General features: G+C 39.2%; 1 protein-coding gene across 1 annotated transcript in view; it reads right to left on the reverse strand.

The window, feature by feature from the left end:
* Nucleotides 1–23899, reverse strand: part of SHROOM3 (shroom family member 3) — a 157204-nt gene that overhangs the window by 120258 nt on the left and 13047 nt on the right. The window contains exon 2 of the mRNA XM_090266736.1: nucleotides 11411–11492. Within this exon, the coding sequence (XP_090122862.1) occupies nucleotides 11411–11460 (50 nt within the window). The 5' untranslated portion in view covers nucleotides 11461–11492. The remainder of the gene's footprint in view (nucleotides 1–11410; nucleotides 11493–23899) is intronic.

Here is a 23899-nt window from a genome sequence, read left to right on the forward strand (position 1 = left end):
GATGAAGAGCTCAGAATTTGATAAATTATCAACCTAATGAGGCTTCTAACTCCTCTAGCCAGTCATTAGCTGTCAGGAAGTGATCATTGTTACTTAATTATAAGATGAAACTAAACATTGAGAAATGTTGAAAGTGATCTGATTGGCCAATATTCCAAAGACTAATTCCACAGGCATGTCCTCTTACATACCAATTATAGCTGCATCACCCATAATAAAATGCTGCGTGCCCTTGGCTGTGTTCTATGCTGTCATTTTCAGATCAGAAGAACAAAAACAATTCCAGTCTGAGTGCTAGGCTTTTCTAACTTATAGGATAAGGACTCTGCCTATGGGCTTATTACTACTCAGGAAATGCCCTTATTTTCACTTTGACCACACCCAAAAAATAAGAGTCACTCTCTTTTTCTCCTTTAAAAAAAAATGAATTTATTGGGGTGATGTTAGTTAATAAAACCATACAGGTTTTAAGTGTGCAACTCTATAACACATCACATGCGTCCTGCATTGTATACCTGCTGTCCAGAGTCAAGTTCCTTTCTTTGTCACCATTTACCCCACCCCCTCCCCCCACCTGGCCCTCTTCCACCTCTCCCACACCCCTTTCCCTCTGGAAAGCACCAGACTGTTGCCTGTGTTTGTTTTTCTCTTAATCCCTTCACCTTTTTTACCCACCCCAACCCCCTCCCCTCTGACAACTGTTAGTCTGTTCTATGTTTCTATGAGTCTGTTTCTATTTTGTTTGCTAGTTTATTTTGTTCATTAGATTCCACATATAAGTGAAATCATATGTATTTGACTCTCTCTGATTAGCTTATTTTACTGAGCATAATACGCTCCAGGTCCATCCATGCTGTTGCAAAAGGTAAAAATAAAAAAAGCAACCAACCATCTGTTTCATTAGCTGTCAGGGAAAGAATACTAAAAAGCTTCCAAAAGGCAAATGTATGTAGATGGCATTGTATTTTGATTTTGAGGGCAATTCATTAGCAGGGTGAAAATGGGTATTGGAGGGAGAATGCTGAGGGATGCACAGGACTAGCATTTTCCAAGTGCAGGCACTATTAGTACCCATTAAAAACGTAAAACACCATTAATAAGTTCTCAGTATATATTTTTCATTTCTAGCTCAATGCATTATAACTTTATGCAATTTTGAACCAACACTGGTTTTAGCAACTATCATCTGCTTTTCCTTTCTGGAGTCTCCTTTCCGTGTGCCTTGAGAGGAAGGATGTTCGTTAAGCTGGCAGGAGCTTGGAGCACCCAGACTGTCTGAGTTTCAATCCCCAACTGCCATGTAAGCATGGTTTTTGGTATTTGGGTGAGAAGAAAAAGATAGAAATAAAATTTCAAATTTTGCTGAAATACAAGCATTTCCCACCTAAGTATAAGCTGTGTTGCAAGATTTTAATTATAAATTACCTGCATTTTAGAGGAGGTTGTGTGACCTTACAGAAAAAGGACTTATAATAGCCTCTTTCACTTGAGGTAAGGATAAAATGAGTAACTCATCTCTAGACAGCACACTAAGTGCTCCCATAAATGCTGGTTTTATTATCTTTGCCTTTGGTGCCACGTGGGTATTGCTGCAGGAAACAGAGTCTAGAAACCAGTGTCAAAGAATGATTAGGAGCAGCATGTATAAACATCAAAGTGACTGCACGAACGTTTAATCTCCCCTGTCCCAAGTAGACAGAGATCAAACTTCCTAGGAATGTATATTAGTTTTAATTCACTATTCTAAAACCTAAGATTAGGAGTCTTTCTAGCAATACTGGTTACAGTCGCACCTTATTACTAAATCCCTAGCTAAAATGGTGACAGAAACCACAAGTGGCAACACATTGTCTGCACGTGTCTCCGTTCATCATCACCTGCCCTCTCTGCAGCCCACTGCAGCTGACTTTCGTCGCCATCACTCCTTTGCAATTGCTTTTCTCAAAATCACGGTCATTCTCTCTCTTGCTCAGGCTGATAGTGTGTGGTCAGCTCTTGCGACCCCTCAAGCAGCAGCATTCATCCATTCATTGCGTCTGACTATTCTCTCCTCCCAGAAATATTTTCTTTTCTTGACTTCCACAACGCCACACCTTCCTGGGTCTTTCTCTCTCTTCCAACTAACCAACAGTTTTTTTTTTTCTCAGTTGCCTTTGCTGGATATACCTCCTCTGAAGATTAATGTGCCCCCAGCTTGATCTTCATATCTTTTCTCTATCTACACTCTCTCTGCTGAGTGAATCAGGTCCTGTGACCTTAAATACTATTTATATGTTGATGACTCTCAACTTTGTCTAGCTCTGATCTCCCCCTTGGATTTCAAATTCTTATGTGCAAATACCCACCCAGCTATCTGATTGGTATTTCAAACATAGAACTCTTGCTTCTGCTATTTCCTAGCGCCCTCCATACCCACCCTTACCCTCCAAACTTGCTGGTCTCCAGTTTTCCCCATCTTAATTAGTGGCCCTATTATCATCCCAACTGTACAATTCAAAACCCAGCAGTCACCTTCATTATTCTTTCCCTTAATTCTTTTATTCAATCCACCAGCAAGTCAGGTGATGCACTCTCAGAAGCCAGTCTCGAATCTCATTGCTTCACTCATCCCCACGCTACCATGCTGGAGCAGCCTACCACCATCTCCTTGGGTTAGTATAATACTTTCCTATCTGGTTTCCCTGCTTCTACTCTCGGCCTTACACACTCTATTCCTCAAAAAGGAATCTCAGCGGTATTCCAAAGAAATACATTTGGTAATATTGTTCCCTTGCTTAAAATCCCCCAATGGCCTCATGCTACACTTAGACTGCAATTCAATTCCTTATTATGGGCTATGAGGCCCTACATGATGTGGCCTCAGCCTACCTTGCTCACTAAGCTTCCACCACACTGGCTTCCTTTCACTCCCATCAATGTCCCAGAACTGTTCCTGCCTCCAGGCCCTTGCTCTTGATTTTTCCCTCTGCCTAGAATGCCCCACACCTCCATGTGGTAGGCTTCTTATTATCTAGGTTTCCTTTCAAGTCACCTGACTTTCCTACCTAAAGCAGCCTACCTAATCTCTCTCTATCCCATAACACTGTTTTGTTTTTTTAATAGCCCTTATTACTGTCTGGCATTATCTTCTTTACTTATTTGTTTACTTATTTACTGTTTGTTGTGCCCCCATGAAAATGTAAGTTCTACGAAAACAAATACTTCATCTATTTCATTCACCACTGCATTTTCTAAGTCTGCCATAAAGGGGGTACTCCAAAAATATCTGCTGAATGAATGAATTATCTCAAAGTGTAATAGCAGTTTGCAAATTATACATAATGACCCACTGAAACCCAAGAGCCAGTCCAAATAATTTACCAATAGCTAAGAAAGGGCTAAAACCAGGAGCAAATTGAAGTAGAGTACCTATGTCTGGCAGCAATCCACTGTCAAATTAAAATTATGTTCAGTTCTATGTTCTTTTGGCCCTTTCCAGTCTTCTCCAACTCATTATCAAGAATCATCAAAAGCTGATGGCAGAGTTGCCCACATTCTCTTTCTTCTCTTTCCTCCTCTAATTTCAAAGTCTTAAAGGAAAAGAATAGTTTACTGTGATTGAATGGATGAAAGAAATGATTCCTTCTGTACCTCAGCTTTCTATAATCCAAAAATCATGCCCTGATTTATTCAAAACCTGGCCTGAACAACTCATAAGGTGTTTACCAACTCTGTCTTTGAAAACAGGTCAGCTGTGGCTTTTTACAGTCAGGGAGGCAGTGCTGCCAAAATTAACACATGAGAGCTCCTCTGCCTAGATTCTGCTCTGAAGGCAACAATAGGTAGCAGAAATGACCTTTGACTTTACCTCTTTGTTATCACCTTTCTTATTGCATCTAATAAAACTGTAAGTGCTCTAGATGGGGTAAAGGAGAGTACCTCTAGCTGTAACTGTGCATGGTGTGGAAATATTTTATATTCAGTAAATACAAAACAATTAAACTAATTGGTGTAGCTGGTTATGATTCGTGCTTTCCTACTATAGTCAAAAGACAATAGAAGGCAGGGTCAGAGTTGTGGAATGAGTCCTTTGTCTCTGGTTGCAACTTCTAACTTCCAGAAGCTAATGGCTTCCCATGGGATGTTCCATGATTTAAGTACAATATATGTACTAAAGACTTCAGAATTCCAGATTCGTATACCCAAGTACCTAATCAACATCTCCGCCTGATGTCAATGGGTATATCCAATTTAAAATGTTTAAGTCTTCTCTCCAAAGACTTTCACCTTGTCACCTTCGCCATCTCAGTAGATGGCAATTCTATCCACCTGGTGCTGAAGCCCAAAACCTGAGTTCTTTTCTCTCTCTCATTTCACATTTAATCGTGCAGCAGATCCTGTTGTTTCAACCTGCAAATCAGATCCAGGACCCAACAGCGTCTCACCATCTCCTCTGTTATTATCCAGGTCCCATTATCATCATCTCTCTCCTGGATTACTGCCATAGCCTTCTCACCCTAACTGCTGTTTTCGCCCTTACCTCCCACCTCCAGTCTTTTCACAGCCAGAGGGATTCTTTTAAAACTCTAGTCTAATCATGTCAGTCATCTGCTCCAAACCCTACAATGTTTCCTCATTTCACTCAGTAAAAACTAAAGTCCTTACAATGGTCTGCAAGTCCTCCTGTGATCTACTCCTCCCTGCCCACCTATCATTTCTTTGACCTGCTCTGCTACTGTTCTCCCCCTCTCACTCTGCTCCAGCCACAGTGGCCTCCTTGCTATTTCTCAGACACACCAAGCATGCCCCTGCCTTAGGGCCTTGGCACAGAAAATTTCCCTTGCTCAGTGTCCACACAGCTACCACTCTCACCTCCTTCCAATGTTGCTTTTGCCCTGAGGCCTACCCTGGTCTCCCTGTTTAAAATTACTGCCTGTCTCCTCCTTCTGAACCCAGAATTTCAGTTCCCCTGCCCATTTTCTCCCCATGTACTAATCTTCTCATATTCTTTACAATGCACTTATTCTGTTTAATGTTTATTGCCTGTACCCCTGCCCTGAATATAATCTCAATAAAGGCAGGGATTTGGGTATGCTTTGTGTTTGGCACAAATAGACAATAAATATTTGTTGAGTAAATAATGAGTTTCACTGTGGGCTAGAAATATGCCCAATGTCTGTGCACCCACTGCATCCACTTCCTAGAAACACTTGCCTAAGATTTACTGAGCACTGTCCAGAGTCCCTGTTGATCGATCCCAAGCTATGATCAAAATCTCATGGAATCTTACCCGCTCACTGAACCACTATGGCACATAGTGACAGTTATTGCTTTCTTTGATTTTAAGACTATTTTCTCCATTGAGCCATGGGTTTCCAAAATAGGGGAAAACCCAGTGATCGCAATCAATTAAATTACTACTAATAAAAGAAGTTGCCAAATGGTATTCTAATGTAAGATCAAGGCTCCCTTCTTGGACTGCCTTCCTAACACCAACTTTAACTCTACATTTTTATATCTAATCTTCTAAAACTATTTTTTAAATTTAAAAGCCATTTCTGTATTTCTTTGGGGAAATCATATCTATATTTTCAGTGCTTTATACAACCAACCACAAAGCGGGATTTCTAATTCCAAATGGTGTGTCTGGTAATCCAATACAGAGAAAGAATGTGGGATCATTCTCCCACCAAAGGGGAGAATATCGGTGTCACATTATAGTAATTTACTGGGTTCTAATATTTACAGCTTCTATAGGTTTGAACCAACACCCCATCATCTGAATTGCCATTGTTCATGAAAAGCAGTAGAAGACTTTTGCAAAACAGAGGAATGTATATGCCCTTAAACTTCTGATAATCACAGGTTTTCTGGATAATCTTAGAAAGATTGCTGATGGCAGCTGACTTTCAGAGTTTAAACTGGGCACTTTCCCATAACCCTTGTCCAGTACCATAAACAGAATACAAGCAATGGAGGAAAATATTAAAGCAAAAAGAAATAAAAACAATAGAGAATACAACACTGGATAGAATCTCTACACAGTGGGCACGTCACTGGTATAACTTACTTAACTGTAAGAGCCGAAACTTAGGTTTCCTAAAGCATTAGAACTAAGTCAGCCAGAAGTCTCCGACGACATGATTGCTGCGTTGTACCTTAATTTGAGAAATATAACTGCAGCTTTGCATAAAGGGGCCATTTCACTTCCAATAATAATGTAATATGTACTATCATTGCACTTAAGCTAAAGACGAACAATAGGTCATAAAGATAAAAAATGTCATATGCTGTTATTCCCTTTAACTCAGAAAAAATATTGAAATCCATTACACACTACCTCAAATATTTCTGCAAATTTGTTGTCTTATTTGGCTTTAATTTAAACAAGGTTTTCAATATTCAATACTATCATTAAATCCAAAAAGGATTTGAGGCAGCTCTTAAAATATGCAAAATACATACTCCATATTAGTTCAGATGTGTTTTTAACAAACTAGTTTATTTCAAACATTTCATTCTAATTTCTGCTTGGCTTTTGCAAGCAGGGTTCAACTTTAAAAACACAATAATCACCCTTTACAAAAAAATGTGACAAAGGAGGAGTGAATGGCACTCATGCTGACGTGTAGTGGTAACTGTCCTTGCTGGGGATTCTCATGCCCCACACCCACTCTTGGAAACCTGAAAAACAAAACGGGACTCCAGGCCTTAAGAAATTGCTCAGGCTGGAGCGAATGCTGCTCATGCTTCATCTCCCGGGAAACGCACAAACTTCCCAAGAATGAGGTTACGGCAGCAAAGCAGGAGCTGAGTGAACCCTGGAGCTCTAATATACTGTCTTTTGCAGACAACAGTGCTTCAGTGTCAAAGCCACAAGGCCAAGGGCAGGCACGGCGTCCAGAAGAAAACCTCCATCAGCAAGCATAAACAATGGTCACAGAGAGGTGACCCCAGATGAGCCCAGGACAGAAGCGCAGCACACTGAAATATCTGATTGCAAAGCATGCTGCGAATCATTTTTCACTCTGGTATTTTAATGAGAAATAAAGAGGAAATGTGAATATTTGATGATAATTTTATTTATGTATTAAAAATACAAGGTAACTCTTTTAGAATGTCCATTTCTCTCCAACATTAACAGACACTTTAAAAACATTTGGTTAGAAAAATTGAAATAACCTAAATTTACAATCCATGTACATGAATCATAAATACTAACATGCTGGGATTAAAAACAAAATGAAACAAGAACTGGACTAAACTCTCTTCACTGAGTGCTTTAGGAAGAAAATACAGAGTTCTCAGTTATGGCCCAACTGAGTGTGCAGGAAATTTCTTTGCTTTATTTCACCCCTAAGGTCTCTTATTTCACATTCCAAGAGTGTTCTTTCAGGTCCACACTCTCAGCTTGCACTGCTGAAAAACACTGTGGTGCTTCCTGCTAATTTGAAGCTAAACAGGAAAGAGGCAGAAAAGGTTTATGAAACATAATTAATCTTGAAAGAAAGTAGTCCTGCATCATGTTTGTCAGATATCCTGAAAAAAGGACTTCATTTAAAAAATATTCAGCTGAGTAATAATTTTTAAACTATCATCTTTCCTAAAAGAAATATTTCTATAAGTTGGATAAGGAAAATACAGAATGCTCTTGCCAACTCCTTGAAGAGGTACAGGTCACTGTTTGGGCCACAGCGTAAATGAAGGCTTCTGAGCAGGAGCCCCGTGCTTTTCTTGGGCCCCCTGGCAATTAGCTCTCTTGTTAGGAATCAAGTTTTATAAATTACTAATTGACCAGGTAGACTAGGTTCTGCTAGGTAGTTTCCAATTTGACTCATGCTTATAGTCTTTGAGCTTAACAGTCACTTGTAGTCTAAGTGCCACCAAACATTCTGAAAGGTGGTATTCTGAGTGATAAGCTTAGACATTCAGACTTCGGTGGATTTCTTGCTTTTCTGCCCACAGACTTGGCACAATAGGAGATACATGTTTAGGGAGGGAGGAAGGGAGAGAAGGAGGAAGGAAGGGGGGAAAAGGGGGAAAGAAAGGACCAGAAAAAAACAATCACAATCCATTTAAATGTGGCAAAAGAAGAGCCATAAAAGAAGTCAAAAGCATAAAATATGTCTTATAAGATCTGTCCCCCAAATAAACAAATATATCACTAAAAGAGTAAACAGAGATGAGTTGTAAATCAAAATCTTCTGCCTAATGCATTCCTCAAGTTTCTTTCTGAGAGCAAATGCCAGTGAGAAATGAATGTTCAAGAACCTAGACAACTCAGAGGTTAGAGAAAAGCTGACCTGAGTTATTTTCATTACCGAGATAAGATCACCTGGCCTCTTCAGTAGCTTTAATAGGTAATGTCTCTCCATCTGATTCTCAAAACCATAAACTGAGAGAGGAAAAAAAACAACAACTTTGCTTTTATCCATCAACACCCACAATTTTAGCAAAGATGGCACAGGAAACAATAAAAATATTCAGGACCAACAGTAAGATTTATCGTTATATTCATTATTCTTTGCTGGCTAATTTAGTTCCCCATGGCCTCCTTGCTTCTAACAAGGAAAAACTACGCCTTCCAGACCCTATTATTTCCCCATAAGTTGTTCCTTCTCAAACCAAACTCCCTGGAATATAACCTATATTTGCTTAAAGAGGGTTCTGGAAAGTGAGAGATCCTTTTTGCCTGTGATAAATGGTACTAGCTGAAACCCTAGTGGAAACTTTGCTAGAAATACTATGATGAATAGTTAAATATTTACAACATAAGAACTAGTTCATTTGAAAACAAATGTACAAGTGTCTGGCTTCGTTCCCTGTCTCAGGAATCAAGAATGTTCCCTTGCTGAGAGCTGCCATTTTATTGACATTGGAGTAGGAGTGAGCACAGTAACTCCAGTTCTGCAGACTGGTATTAGATGAGTTCGTTCTGATGTAGCCATTGTCTAAATGACAAATTCACAAAGGAGAAATGTTTAGGGGAGAAAAAAGCATAAAATGTGACATCAAATACAGGTGTGCCCCTATGAAAACTTATCAGTCTACTCATTCTATTGCCTCAAACTAAATAGGATATTAAAAAAGTAAGGAAATCCAAATTAGATCAGACTTAAACAAAACACTGGACTGTATTATTTAGGCAACTGAAGCCTGCATCCCACCTAAGGTGGAAGGAAAAAGAAAGAATGGAGGATAGAAGATAAAGCATCACTCAGACCATTGTATAAATAACTCCCAAGGCTCAGTGTCCCAAGTTTGCTTTAATGCAAAGATGGTGGCTTGAAGATTAATTAGGAAAGCGAACAAAGAAATTTTTATTAGAAACCTTCTTTGTACCGTTGATGTTTTGTTGTACTTAGTGTAAGCCAGTTCAACTTGTCTGAAGTGAGGCTTTGGGAGCGTCAGTCTAACGTCCTCCATAACGCTGCCTCTAACAGCATGGCACTTGTGGTTCATAACTTCCTGGTGACGGCATTGGCCAAGTGTGAGGCCCTCAGCAGTGCTGAGACTCTGCCCTTGACTGATAGGAGGCTTTACAAAAATATTTGGCAGCAAGAGGCTCTTGGAGATGGAAACAGAAAAACAAAGGAGAAAACCACAAAAATCCCACTGAAGTCAGCTTTATTTTGCTGCCCTCCTTCCATCCTGAGGTGCTGCTTTGTGTCTCTGCATTCCCTTGTGAGGGCTGAATGCTTGAGGATTTTAATTTGAGTCACCCTAGTCCCTTCAGATCACACAGTGGTGCAGATAAGGTGCCATTCTCTGGCAGAACCTCAGCTATGAGGCTAGAAGTCTGACCCAGGGAAAAGTGGCCCTTCATCCTTTCATCTGCTCCTGGGATAGAAGTGATTGTTGAATGATTTAAAAGAGCCATGGAAGAGGAGGGCAATGCCTCCATGCTAGGATGAAAGAGCAAGAGTTCTGGAGGGGGACAGTCGGGGGCCCCTCAGCCTGGTGACCCTGTACCCCCATCTTTTCACAGCCTCTACAGCTGGACCTCTCCAGTGACCCCTCTGCCCTCTCAGCCTCTCCCTCCTCCCTCCCTTGCACTGATTTACCCCCTCAGTCAGGCTTTGGAGTTCATGATTGTCCAAACTCTGTCTCTCAATGGCCAAGGTGCACCCCCACCCCTCTTCAATGTTGGCATTGCTAATCACTCCCTCCCCTTAAAACATTTTCTCTTGCCAGCATGTTATTATTCTTCCATATGTTACTTTTGCTGTGTTTTTTCTTTCTCTAAGTATCAAGATGGAAAACCCGCCTCTCTTTGCTGCTTCTCTTCTCAGGGATCTCAGTACTCTTATCTTTAACTATCTCCTCTGTGTAGATATTTCCCAAATAATAGCATTGCTTCAGGTACTTACCCTGCATTTCCAACTGACTGTTGGACACCTTCCCAAGCAGCGCCCAAGACCAGTTTAAGACCAAAGTCATCATTATTCTCCAAACAAAAAAGTCAACAGTCAAGTACTATATCTATGTTCAAATTACTAGAACTGATAATTATCCTATAGTTATGAAATAGAATATTCCTATATTTTGGCAATACACACTGAAGTGTTTAGAAGTAAAAGAGCCATGCTCTAACTTATCCTCACGTAGTTAAAAAATGTTATAGATAGAAAGCACATAAGATAAAGTGGAGGTAAAAAGGCATCTATGAATTTCTTGTTCAACCCTGACTCACAGCCTCTTCTATTTTCAAACAACTCTAATTGTTAGAAGGTTCTTCCTAATGTCAACCTGATTTCTGCCTTCACCCATTGGTCCTAATTCTGTCCTTTGGAGTCTAATCCTGCTTTTACATCATGATCTTTGACATATTGAAAGAAAGACACAACTCTGAGCCTTCTCTAAGATAAAATGCTCAGATGTGATGACCATGAACATTGAGAGTTAGAGTAACATGAGGTTCCGTGAGGTGAAGGCCTGATATTCCTCACTTCATGTACCACTCATGTTTTTTATATATATTTGAAACTGCGTGACCGGATGGTTCTTTGATCCTATCACTTGATCAAAACCCCAAGTCTCAGTTAATTCTGCATTTTATGTAGCAATGACATTCAACTGGAACAACTGTTGGAATAAGCCTCTCTTTCAGGACCTGGCCATGGGCACCTTTCCTTGGTCAAATGCTGCACGTGCTCAGGGTGGCTCCCTGTGGGCCCTTTCCCTTCACTCCTTCACCTGACTCTGTCAATGGGTTCCCGCTCCATCACCTCTAAAACTCTGAGCTGTTAAACAGCCACAAGCAGCAGGACGATGATTTATTTTCAACTTCAAGCAAGATTTGTAAACACCATGATAAATGAGGAGAGGCACAAGGGCTGCATTCCTCCAGCAGGTCCTCTTAAATGGAAACATGCTGCATTTCACTGTAGGTTGGCATCAATCATTCATTTCCAATTAGGACTGAACTTACCCAGCGTTCCCATCAGGCACTTTTCCCATCTGATCCCCTGAAGAACACATGTCAGTCAAAATTACAGGTAATTCATGAGTCACTGCATCCCAGAAAACAAAAGAGCATGGATTGCAAATTCATTAACTATGCTTTTCATTGAAGGTGGTACTTGCAAGATACACTAAGTAAAGGGACATTTTTTAGGGAAAAAAATTTTAACACCAAAAGTTTAGACATGTCTTCAAATGTGCTTGACCTTTCTGTGGTCTCTTGCATTCCTACTCTTTTTCTGCTTATTGTATGTTCATTCCCCCACACTCCTATGCTCAGCTAGCTTCTTCTTTTGTACCCTGATGAGGTCAATCAGTCTCAGAGGACAGCCAAGCATTCTTCTAGGGGTGACACGGGCCTTAACTCAATCTGTTCTGGAGAAGAGGGAGGGGTGGGTAAAAGCCAATTGCAGAAAACCATCTGGATTCACTCATAGTCCCACCCTGAAATGACCTTGCTCAGGACACAGCTCATGCATGAGCTTCCCAAACTCTAGACCAGCATCTGCAAACAGGATTTGGCTGACAGGCTTGTTTTGGTTGGCCTGAACTGATGCTTTCGATTTGAACACTTCATCATTTAGGATCATTCACATAAAAAAAAAAAATCCAAATTTCTGGTAACACTGGGTTCGCATTCCATCACAATAATAACCCATTAGAGTTGAGAATCAGCTGCACTCTTTAAATGGAGCGTGAGTCCCCCAATTTTCCCCAGTCCTCACCACTCCCCATTATGTTCTTGGAGAAAGGGCTACTTGCATTTTGTACCTTGGCCACTTCATTCATTTGGGTTTCTTCCTTGGTCCTATAGCCATTTAAGTCTGCAAGTCTGGTAGGTATTTTGTCAAAGACTGTTAAATCTGTTTTCCTAACTGTAAAGTATTGGGGTTGGTCTTCCAGCTTCATGATTATATGATTTAGTGGACTGCAGAGCAAAAGTGATATTGTGCTACTCTTATTCCATTTCCTCAGTAGTGAGGAGGAAGACATGTGAATGAGTGACCAACTACTCCACCAGACCTCCCCTTAAGGCATGCCCTGAGTTGAACCCAGGTATGGCCTTCTCTTTCTCGCCATCAACAAGAGGAGCCAAATGGAAGTCGAACATGAAGTTCCGATTTGAATGGGTGACTTCCATCAAAGTCCTACCTAATTTTTCTAACTTTCATGCCAACCTGCCCATCTGTAGTATGTTACCAGGACCATATAAAGGCATTTTATCAAAGCAAGGGTAAAAGATGTTCATGAACTGGGTAAGACATAGACATTTCTCATGTAATGTTGTTACATGACTCCTTGCTATATCACAACTCTACTAATATCCTAATAGTCTATGGTAAATGTTTTATGTGAACTATGTACATCTGTTCATAAAATTTGACAGCATAAAATAACGGCTTGCCTTGGCAAGGAATATGGTCTGTGGTTATGTAAGGTAGAGAGCTGAGGACTCATAATTTCAACTTACTAACAATTGGAGCCATGCAAATAAGGAATGAGCTGGCTTGTCAGGCACTGAACTCCTTGACCTAGAACCAGTGCAAGGAGAGGCTGGATGAGCCTCTGTCCTAGGAGTTTCCTGCATTGGACACAATGGTAGGGGGGAGGCTAGGGAAGTATGGGGCAACTGTTGGACTACCTATCCTATAACACCTCCTCTCACTCCACATGCTGCAAATTCTTCCTTCTCCCCATGATTATCTTTTTTTCTCTGTAACTTAGAAGCCTACTGATTTTTTATTTACTTATATCACAAGGTGGTAGAATAATTGCTAGCAGTAATGTTGGTATTCAACAGTGTTTGTTTTAAGAACCTAAATTTATAACTTTGTACTTTCCATAGTATTTATGACATACGACTAAATCTTGCCTGAAATGAATGTTGCTTTTATGCTAAATTATTTTTCAGAAAACTTAATAGTAGTAACAACTGGTATAAAGTATGAAGGCCTCTAAAGCTCTGGCAAAAGCAAACATTTTAAAGCCTGACTATAACCCCTTTAGAGACTACTTAGCATGTCACAAGTTGTCCCTGGGATTCATGAGCAATTATACAGGAAAGTAAAACTCACAGCTAATGCATTAGATTTTCAGTTTGTCTCCACAAGCTTTAAGTATTCCTATATCATGAGCACTGTTTACATTCATATTTTTCTTGTTTGGCTAAACAAACTAGCTCTATATATAATATTATTATCTTATTTATCCAGAGATTTAACTAGAAAATCCTGCCTTAGGAGACACAAGATATATAAGTAGCTGCGTATAGGTTAAAATTTTGGTGCTTGTTTTTGATGTAATATCTATGGAAATGATCACATCTGCAAGAAAAAATATCTCCAAAGCAAAATGCATTATTTCCCCAGAAAGGGTTTAGAGTAGAGGAATAAAAACAAGTGGGGTTTAGAACAAACGAGGGTCGGGTTGGGGTGGGCACAGGTGGGCAAAGTGTTTGGATCAAAAAGAAATGTGTCTGAACAAGTTTCTCTTTGGGAAAAATGCAGTTAAATTGTTCCAAGAATATTCCAAGAAGCAAAGTGCATCTTATTCAATGTGTAACTAATTCAGCCTGTATTGTACAGACACACCTCCGCAGCTGACAATGTAGACACTAAGTAAAGAAGTTTGTAACCCCTCCAGGTATCTCCAAGAAACCCAGGAAGTTGGAATCAGCAGAGGATAAGCCTACAGGGAAGTCTTCCCAAGTCAGGCCCAGCTAGAGACCAGGCATGCTCCATGTATTTGTTGTAAAGTTCCTGGTATGCTGTGCACACTCAGCAAATATTAAAGAATTTCCCGTCACCAGACTTAATGGGAACCCGAGGACACCATGACCTTAAGAAGTTCTTATTGATAGAGAGCACATATAAAAGCACTGAGGTTGTTTCTCTAAGGTACAGCCAGAAGGTTTACTAAGTAATAACTCGGTGTCACAGTTCTTTGAGGGTACCAGATGCCCCTTTAGCACCCAGAATGTATTTCCAGGGATAATTTAATGTCACCTCACCATTTCCTGTCTTTTGCCGAATTGACTCACAAAGGAGGTACCTCCCTTTTGACCCTCCACCTCTGCCATTACTCTTAGAAAAAAATTCAGCATTCCTGATAAGAAATAACCAAAACAAGATCATCTGAATTCCACTGAAACCAATTCATCATGTCGTGTTAAAAAAAAATCCTTCTCACTCTTTAAGTTAAATAATCAGGACAGGAACATAGACTTTTAGAGAAAGAAAGCACAAAATTAACTGGAATTTGGGAACTGGGGCAAGAAGTGGTTTTAAAAAAATTATCTTAAGTTCTGGGCATGGATAGTGGTGGCAGCCACATGACAATGTGAATGTGCGTAATGACACTAAATTATACACTTAAAAATGATTAAAGTGGTCAGTTTTGTGTTATGTATATGTCTTAGACTGTTTGGGTTCCTATAACAAAATACCACAGGCAGGGTGGTTTGTTAATAGAAATTTAATCCTCACAGTTCTGGAGGCTGGGAGGTCCAAGATCGAGGCACTGGTAGATTCAGGGTCTGGTGAGAGCCCACATTCTGCTTTATCATAGATGGCAGTGTTTTTGCTGTAACCTCGTGTGGCAGAAGGTGTGAGGGATCTCTGTGGATTCTCATTTATAAGAGCACTGATCCCATTCATGAAGATCCCATCTCCAAATACCATCATAATAGGGATTAGATTTCAATACATGAATTTGGGGAGAAAGGGGCACATATTCAGTCTATGTCAGTATACTTTGCCACAGTTTTTTTTATTGGGAGAAAAATTACCTTTTAATTCCTCAAGCATTCCTTCTACTGTCCCCACCGACAGTGACAGATTGAGGTGGCTAAACCTCATGGCACCAGTCCTCAGAATACTAGCCTGGCCTTAGCTGGGTCTGAAGAGAGCCAGTCCATTAGTGAGAAGTTGTATAGAGTCCCTGCCCACCCCCCACCCCCCACCCTCCCCCACTTAACTCTGGATCTCTCAGTCAACAAAGTGGGAGGTAATCTTGAGATTTGGCTTCCAGAAGAGTAACCCTGGGATCCTTCTGAACGATGTCACCAGCATTTTAAAATAAAATATCAGATTACAGGGGAAAGTGGAAAAGCTAGGGACGGTTCTATGGGGATGGGGGGGAGGGACATCTCATTGGGAAAAATACGCATACAAACAAGAATCACTACAAGAGTGTATCAAGATATGTGGCTATTTGAAAAATAAATAAAGTTGATGGCATAAAACAAGGGGATGCAATTATTTCTGCAAAATAGAAGGATTAGTCTCCAAATTTCACATTAATACATATAATACTAACCACTCTTTCATGTGTGTGTGTGTGTGTGTGTGTGTGTGTGTGTGTGTGCGCGCGTGGGTGGGTGCTTCAATTTCCTCTCCTTCAAAGCCGAAAAATCCTCAGAATCCATTGTCACCTTTTTAGAAAGCCAAAGTTACCAAAAAGGAACACCTGTGGTCTTACTAAACAAATGCATTTTTTTCCCACAAAATGCTATGACTTAACTCATACCTTGATGGCACATCACTCAATGAGAGCAAATGAGTAAACATTTCTGAAACAAAGGTGGTTTTCTTTGGCTAGACAACCACCGCATGGTGGTTATTTTCTGTCCTAATTTTACAATAAAGAAAGACTGGCACTGGCTTGTTTGCTTTGGTTTGACAGATGATGGTCAAGTGTAGCATTGAGATTATATCCTCATTGCCCTTTGTAAAGGAAAACAACACGCCATCAATTTTCCTTGCAGAAAATGCTTCTCCTTGCTTGCCTGAGGAATTCTCAACGTCCCTTGCCCTTTGCTCTCCAAAAGATAAATAAAAATAAAGCAAAATGGGTACCAGGTGGCAAGAGCTGCCTGAAACAAGTTTGAGAATCTAAACTCAAGACTAATACTGAAAAAGTAAATTAATGTTATCTCTCCTGTTAACTTCAGTCAGAATCTAGAATGATGTGGGTATATGATAATTGTACATTCTAGTTGAGTGTTATAAAGTCATAGATGGGCACAAAGACTTACTGCTAACAGTGCTCTTAACATCTATTCTGACTCTTGTGGAAAGGAAGTTTACATTATTTGGATTTCTATACATTAAAAAAAAGTAGGACTGTGATCCTGAGGGCAATAATGTTCAGAGACAGGTTTTAGAAATGTTCTGTATGAACCATGAAATCCTGGGGGTGCAGAAAAATTATTACTTGGCTTCACAAGGCTGAATGTGTACTCCAGAAATGGAATGACTGCCCTTCTCCATTCAGCTATCAGGAAATTAGAAACACAAACAAGCTTTTCTAAATATAAAATGGTTACTGAAGTGTTCTTGTTAATAGACTATCTCAATTCACTTAGTACGATTTTCTAAATACAACTCACTAATTCTCAAAAGTTAGAATATTAGCAAATATACTTTAAATCAAACTATACTGAACATCATTTATAGTTTACTGATGTATATCAAACAATGATAATTATTATTATTATTGTGGCCACCACTTATTAAATGCTTGCTTAGCATCAGTGGTTCTCAAACTTCAGCAAGCATCAGAACTACCTGGAGGGCTTATTAAAACCCAAATTCCTGGACTCTACCCTTAAACTTTTTTTTAAAATTGTGGTAAAATGCACATAAGATTTACCATCTTTAACCACTTTAAGTGTAGAATTCAGTAATGTCGAGTTCACTTACATTATTGTCAACCAATCTCCAGAACTATTTTTATATTGCAAAACTAAAACTCTATAACATTAAACAACTCTGCATTTTCCCCTCCCCCACCCCCTAGCAACCACCTCCTTACTTTCTGTCTCTATAAGTTAAACTACTCTAGGTACCTAATATTAGTGGAAGCATACAGTATTGATCTTTCTGTGACTGGCTCATTTCACTTAGCAAAATGGCCTCAAAGTTCACCCATTCTGTAACATGTGTTAGAATTCTTTCCTTTGTAAAGTTGAATAATATTCCATTATATATGCATGATATGGCAAAAGTAGGTTTACAGTTGTTTGTATGAAAAATAATACAGTAATTAACAAATAAACTCTGTGTTTCATGTACTCACAACAATAAACCTACTTTTGTCCGACACTGTATATTATTTATATATAGAAATAATCACATTTTCTTTACCCATCATCTGTTAAAAGACACTGTATTATTTCTATACCTTGGCTATTGTGAATACTGCTGCTATGAACAGGGGTGTACAAATATCTCTTAGAGACCCTGTTTTCAATTATTTTGGGTACGTACCCAGAAGGAAAATTGCTAAATCATATGGTAATCTTATGTTTAATTTTTTTGAGAAACCACCAAACTGTTTCTATAGCAGCTACATCCTTTTACATTCCTACTAACAGTGCATAATGGTTCGAATTCCTTCACGTCTTCTCCAAGTCCTATTTTCTGATTTTTTTTCTTTCCAGAGTAGCCATCCAGTGGGTGTGAGATTCTATCACATTGTGGTTCTTATTTGCATTTCCCTAATTAAAAAATGATGTTGAGCATCTTTTCATGTGCTCATTGGACATTCGTATATCATCTTTAGAGAAATGTCTATTCAAGTCACTTTCCCTTTTTAAAATCAGGTTGTTTTGTTATTGTTGAGTTCTATTTATTCTGGATATTAACCCATTATTGAATAAATGATTTGCCAATATTTTCTCCCATATCCCTGAGCTTTGAATTTGGGACCTGAGATTTTTAATTTCTAACAGTTCCCAGGTTACTCTGAGGGTTTGGGGCCCACACTTTGAGAAACTGCTCTACATGGCAATATTGTTAAGCACTTTACATACAGGGTCTGTCCAGAAGTTATCCAGCCACATATTATGAAATATAGAGACATTTTTTGAAGAAAATAGAAGATATAAGAAACATTGTACATAGGACAATGACGTCTCAGTCCCCTTCGAAGTAGGCACCTTGGGACCTCACACAGTTCTCCCAATTGCCATCAGCTGTCCTGTCATATTTTCCTGAATCTTATCAATGATCTGAAATCTCTTCCTTTTTAAAGGTGATTTTAGTTTTGGGAAATGCCAGAAGTTTCATGGCACCAAATCTGAGCTACCGAGGGGCTGAGTCACCAGGGTGATTTGATGTTTTGCCAAAAAACTCTGCACAAGGTGTGATGCATGAGCGAGCGGGCGCATTGTTGTGACGAAGGAGCCAATCACCAGTTGCCCATAGCTGTGGCCTTCTGAGTCATCCAAATAGTTTCCATGGAGGAATGTTCAAGTTTAGTGCAAAATTTGATGCAGATCCATTGCTCTACTTGCTCATTTTGAATGCAACAGCCACACAGTACACATGCTCAATCAATGGCATCTACTTCCCCCACTGACTAGTACAGCAAAGTTGTCATTGTTCATGCATGTGCATTCCAGTCCATTGTCCTTGGCTGCCAGGTTACACTGATGTCGTGCAAACCATTCTCATTATATTAACAATGGCTGGACAGACCTCGTATATTATCTCACCTAAGTCTCACATTATCGTTCTTGTTTTACAGAGGAAGTGGAAGCTCAAAGAACTAAGACTTGCACAAGGTGATTCCACTAATAAGGGGTAAAACTGGGACTTTCACCCAGTCATTCTGACCTAACACTGTACTACACTGTCTCTGACACAATAAGTCGAATAATGATGAAGTCAATGAACTCGAAAGAACAGGGGATGCTTTGTAGGCTCTGTCTCTCTTTTTTTAAGTCAGATCTAAAATTTGGGACCCCTTCCTTTGGATGTTATATTCTAGCTTCATTAAGATGAGCTGATAAAGCAAAGGAATCTACTTTAAGTCAATGGGGAAAATGATGGCGAGGGGGGGGGGGCAGTACTCTGCCTAGACCATACCAACCTGATGAATGAACTCACTCTAAAGCAAAATATTTAGCCTTGGTGGATTAGGCAAACACTGTGCTTTCCTCCCAAGGCTGTCTATGTTTACACATTTCCATTAGCAATAGTCAGGACCTCAGCTAGCCCATAGGGGCGTTTCTTCAAGTGTGTGGGGAAAAGACCCCCCTTAGGACCTATGCAGTCAGTACCACAGGTCCTCAAGGGTAGGTGGGTTTCAGCCTCTGTATGCCCTTTAAATGGACACTGTGTAGTGAACATCTAGGGAGAGTATAATGATGTAGAAAGAGTCATCACCACTGTTGCTATACTTTAATAACCCTGATGAAGTTTAGGGTTACTAGTGGTTAAAAGGGTATATTGGACATAAATAGGTAGATAGATGCATGCATACATACACACACACATCATGCACACACACATACATATACACACACACATACATACATACATATATAGACAGTCAGAAAGATAATATATGGCTTCCTGATTACTTATTTCCATGGATAATCAAAGGCTGGTGGTAACCTAATATCCATGATAGTTTTAAGTATTGAGGACAAAAACATTTCATACTTTAGTGAATTTATCAACTTTGGTGTGTACCTCACAACATCATGCCCACATCAGTGACTTATTCTGATATAAAGCTGGCTATTTAAGGCCTTCCTATCCCTTATTAAGAATGAGGGGGAAAAATCCACCCCTCACAGAAACCAAGCTCAACTGAATTCTTGCAGAACCTGGTGCTTTGTGTTGGACTTCCAAGCTGCAAAGCAAAAGTATGGGGGTTCACAGTCACTTGTAAATAGAAGATGTGGAGGTCTCTGGATGAAGAAATGGGTTTTATTCACCTTCAGATGTTGACATTCCCCAGACCCACCACAACAAAAACAGAATTAAGACACAAAAGAAATTTAGAACCTTCCTTTGCTATCCCGAGCCTGGAATCTTTTCAAAGTTAAATGAATATCTGTCAAACTAATGACAAGAAGATGCAATGCTTTCTTTCTGTGCTCATTAGAGAACTTACTGGTCATAAATTCCTCAGGGAGTGGGAGTGAATAGGTCTCTACACTCTTGCTTAAGATTCCTGGCTTTGTTTATCTCCACTTGAGCCTGTTCATCTCCTAGACCCTGGAAGACCAGAACACATCCCTTGAATCAAGTTTTAATTCCATAAAACAGAAATGGATAAGATTGTGATGAGATGTTGCAAGTGATGTTCTATAGTCATCAAAACTGGGGGAAATGACAAGCTGTCATTTATATCTGCGTGGCATCTTTTTACCCCCAACATATTTTATATTTATTAGCAGATTACAAATCTCAGATATTTCATACACATGCACATGTAAGTATAAATATCACGTGCACACTTGACAGTTTCCCACCATTTTTGCAGATTTTTAAATTGATGTTCAGTAAGCTGATTGGGTAAAATGTATACAAATTGTGTCAGAATCTGGGTATAGTTTAACATACCAAGACCACTACCTGCATGCCCTACAGCATTTATTGGACTCCTGCGCACTACTCAGTACAATACTATGTATATAAACTAGTGTGTATGAATATAACTCATAATCTGGGTAATTCTGCAGGCAAAGATTTTTACCCCCGTTTTACAGAAAAGAAAGCTGAAATTTCAAAGCAGTTATTTTATACCACACTGGTAATCAGCAAAGTTAGTAGTAAACATGATACATAAAAATATTTGCTTGTCATTATTTTTCCAACTTTTCTTAGAACTTCTTCATTAGAACAATTCTCTCCCACTAACATGCAATCAAATGGCATTTTAAAATCTCTCTCTAGGCTGAATGTCATTGACACATTGTCATTTCTTGGGTAAAACTCAACTCTTGATTTCTCCACACTTGCATTAATTAAGGTTCACTCTGATGATGCCATCGAGGCCATGGTCACCATCACTGTGCCCACACCATTGGAGTCTGCGTGAATGAGGGCCAACCTATCTTCCTGCAGCAATCTTTCCACACATACCCTCATACTGATGCTCTTATCACCATGGAGACATCACTTTTACAGCCCACGTTTAAGTTGTAGAGAGGTTATATAGTTCCCAAGCAGTTGAATGTTTACTAGTAAGGCTTTTTTCAGCACCAAGTCAAATGTGCAACTACTTTGTCCCTTCTGGAATTCAATGCAAAAGCCACATCAGATTGACTTTGACATGTGTTAGGGACAAAATGTACCTTAAATATCAACTAGTTCACATTTTTTGTTTTAGAGCTGAGTAAATCCTTAGCTTTATATATTCAGATAATTATTTGACTTTAACTGTTATTTTTTTTTTGAAATTCCATCTGGAATAAATAGAACATAATTCCCAGATCTCTTATTTTGAATGCACAATCTTGTCTTAAAAGGTACAGTTTTAGTTTTTCTTACATCCTTATTCTTCTTCCTTCCCCATACTACTGTAGGTGGTTATGGTTTCAAAAGTTTTCAGGCACTGTCTACCAATTATTAACACTGACCCTTGAAAAACAATGATTTCTAATATTTTCAAGGCATTTCTTAGATGGACGGTTCTGATTTTAACAAGAAAATTTGGACTTTCAAGAGATCATTTTGGTCAAGCATCTTTGTTTACTGGAGTAACACACAGGCAACTTAGATACCATGCTAAGTAGGAGGTACATACCTAAATGGCGTAGTTAATCTCAAAAGCAATCATGTGTCTTTACTTAGGAGAACAAGTGAGATGTGTTTCTAGAAAATAAACTGAGAAAACCAAAGCTATAAAATCATCTCTATCTATTTGTGCACAGCATTTTGATACTATCTGACTTTAGGGACAATAAATATGACATGTCAGCAACTTAGCATAAATACAGCCAGAATATACTTGACATCAACATTCTTCAGAGCACACTCGTCCAATACGCCCCAGTATTACATAGGTTAAAAGAGTTGAAAGCATCCCCTTCCAAGGCAACCAGAAGCTCAAATTCTAATATACAGCTCCTATTGCCTGAAGACTAAAATGCAGTTAAGGTTTGGGAACCCAAAATGCTGATCCCAGTATTTCATGTGGTCATAGAAAAGTATAGGAAATCAGAGGATTTGGTTACAGATCAACAAATCTCTGTCCTGTTCCATAATATGTGTTTTTAAAAAGACAACTGTTTCAAGAAGCACTAGGTGATCCAAGTTAGGCACATTTACACCACAGTGGATTTGGGCAAGCAGCAGGAGCCCCTTCCACCAGTCTCCTTAGTACAGAATAAAATACAATGCTACAATGATAATAATGACAATAAAATAATGTATGCTGAGCACATGCATTAGCTCATTAAACCTTTACTATTGTCCTCTGAGGAAAATACTATTATTCTCATTTTGAAGAAAAGGAAACTGAGGCACTGAAAGAGAAGTGATCTGTCCAAAGTTGCATAGTCTCCGAGAGTCTGTGACAGAGCCAGGATCTGAGTCCAGGCAGTCTGGTTCCAGAGTCTCTCCTCCTAACTCTGTGTCCTGTTTGCCAGTGAGTTCCACTGAAGTATCTGAAGATGTACTGACATTCATCATAACAAAAATTTGATTTCTTACAGGTTGACCAGGAGAGATTCAACTGAAAAACCACTTCCTATCATTGATTATGTTTATTTATTGTGATTAAATTTACTTTTGTCTACTATTTACCAATATTCCTCCACTAGTAAGTTTCAGATGTGGGTACTCTTTTAAAGATAAAACAAAAGCTTTCTACAAAGAACAAAATCAAGAAAATTTATATATGGCTGCAGTAGTCATTTATCATGCAATTATATATTTTTAGTTTTCAATACAGAGAGATGCACAACAAAATGAAGATTAATTTTATACCTTGTAAGATATAAAAACATAAAATCTGGAGGAGAAGCCCCTTGTTTAACTTTTTCTTTCTGAGGTAACATGATTATCTATAGGACTTTGTGATTTTCTTTTAACTTATTCTTAAAAGCATTTGAGCTTTTTGCATCTTGAGCAGTACTTATCACAGGACATGGGTTGGAAAGTACTCAAAGAATAGTTTGTGAAAGAAAGATACTCAAGGAAGCAGAGAAGAAAGACCAAAAGGAAGGTTCTGTGATTGCTACTGGATGGCTTCACACTTGGCAAGTATTGTAAAGCCAACTTTCCCTTTCCTTGAAGGAGAGTGTTGAAATATGAAGGCATTTCCTCACCCAACCTTTCCTTTCTATTCCTTCCTTTATCATCACGAACAGCTGTGTGTCCACAGAATGCTAAACCAACCAGTTGAAAAGTGAACACTTGCTCAATCTGGTTGTTGTTTTTCCCACCCACAACCTCCCAAGAAAGTGGCCTGATGATTTTTTGGACAGAATTGTTTGGTACTTTGAGAACTATGTAGAAAGAAGATAGGTCAGAATAAACCTACGAGAAGGTATACCAGCATCTTGTACCTATAAGGACAGAGAAAAATAATTTCAGTTCTCAGAAAGCAATGGGAAGGGTAATTTCTTGCTGTTAGAGACAGTCCAGTATTGGATAATAATCACCTGTTACTCTCAACGGCAATTATTTAATTCGGGTTTCTTAACCTTGACACC

Source organism: Furipterus horrens, unplaced genomic scaffold, assembly GCF_987537825.1.
Source record: "Furipterus horrens unplaced genomic scaffold, mFurHor1.1.pri manual_scaffold_2, whole genome shotgun sequence".
Classification (NCBI taxonomy): domain Eukaryota; kingdom Metazoa; phylum Chordata; class Mammalia; order Chiroptera; family Furipteridae; genus Furipterus; species Furipterus horrens.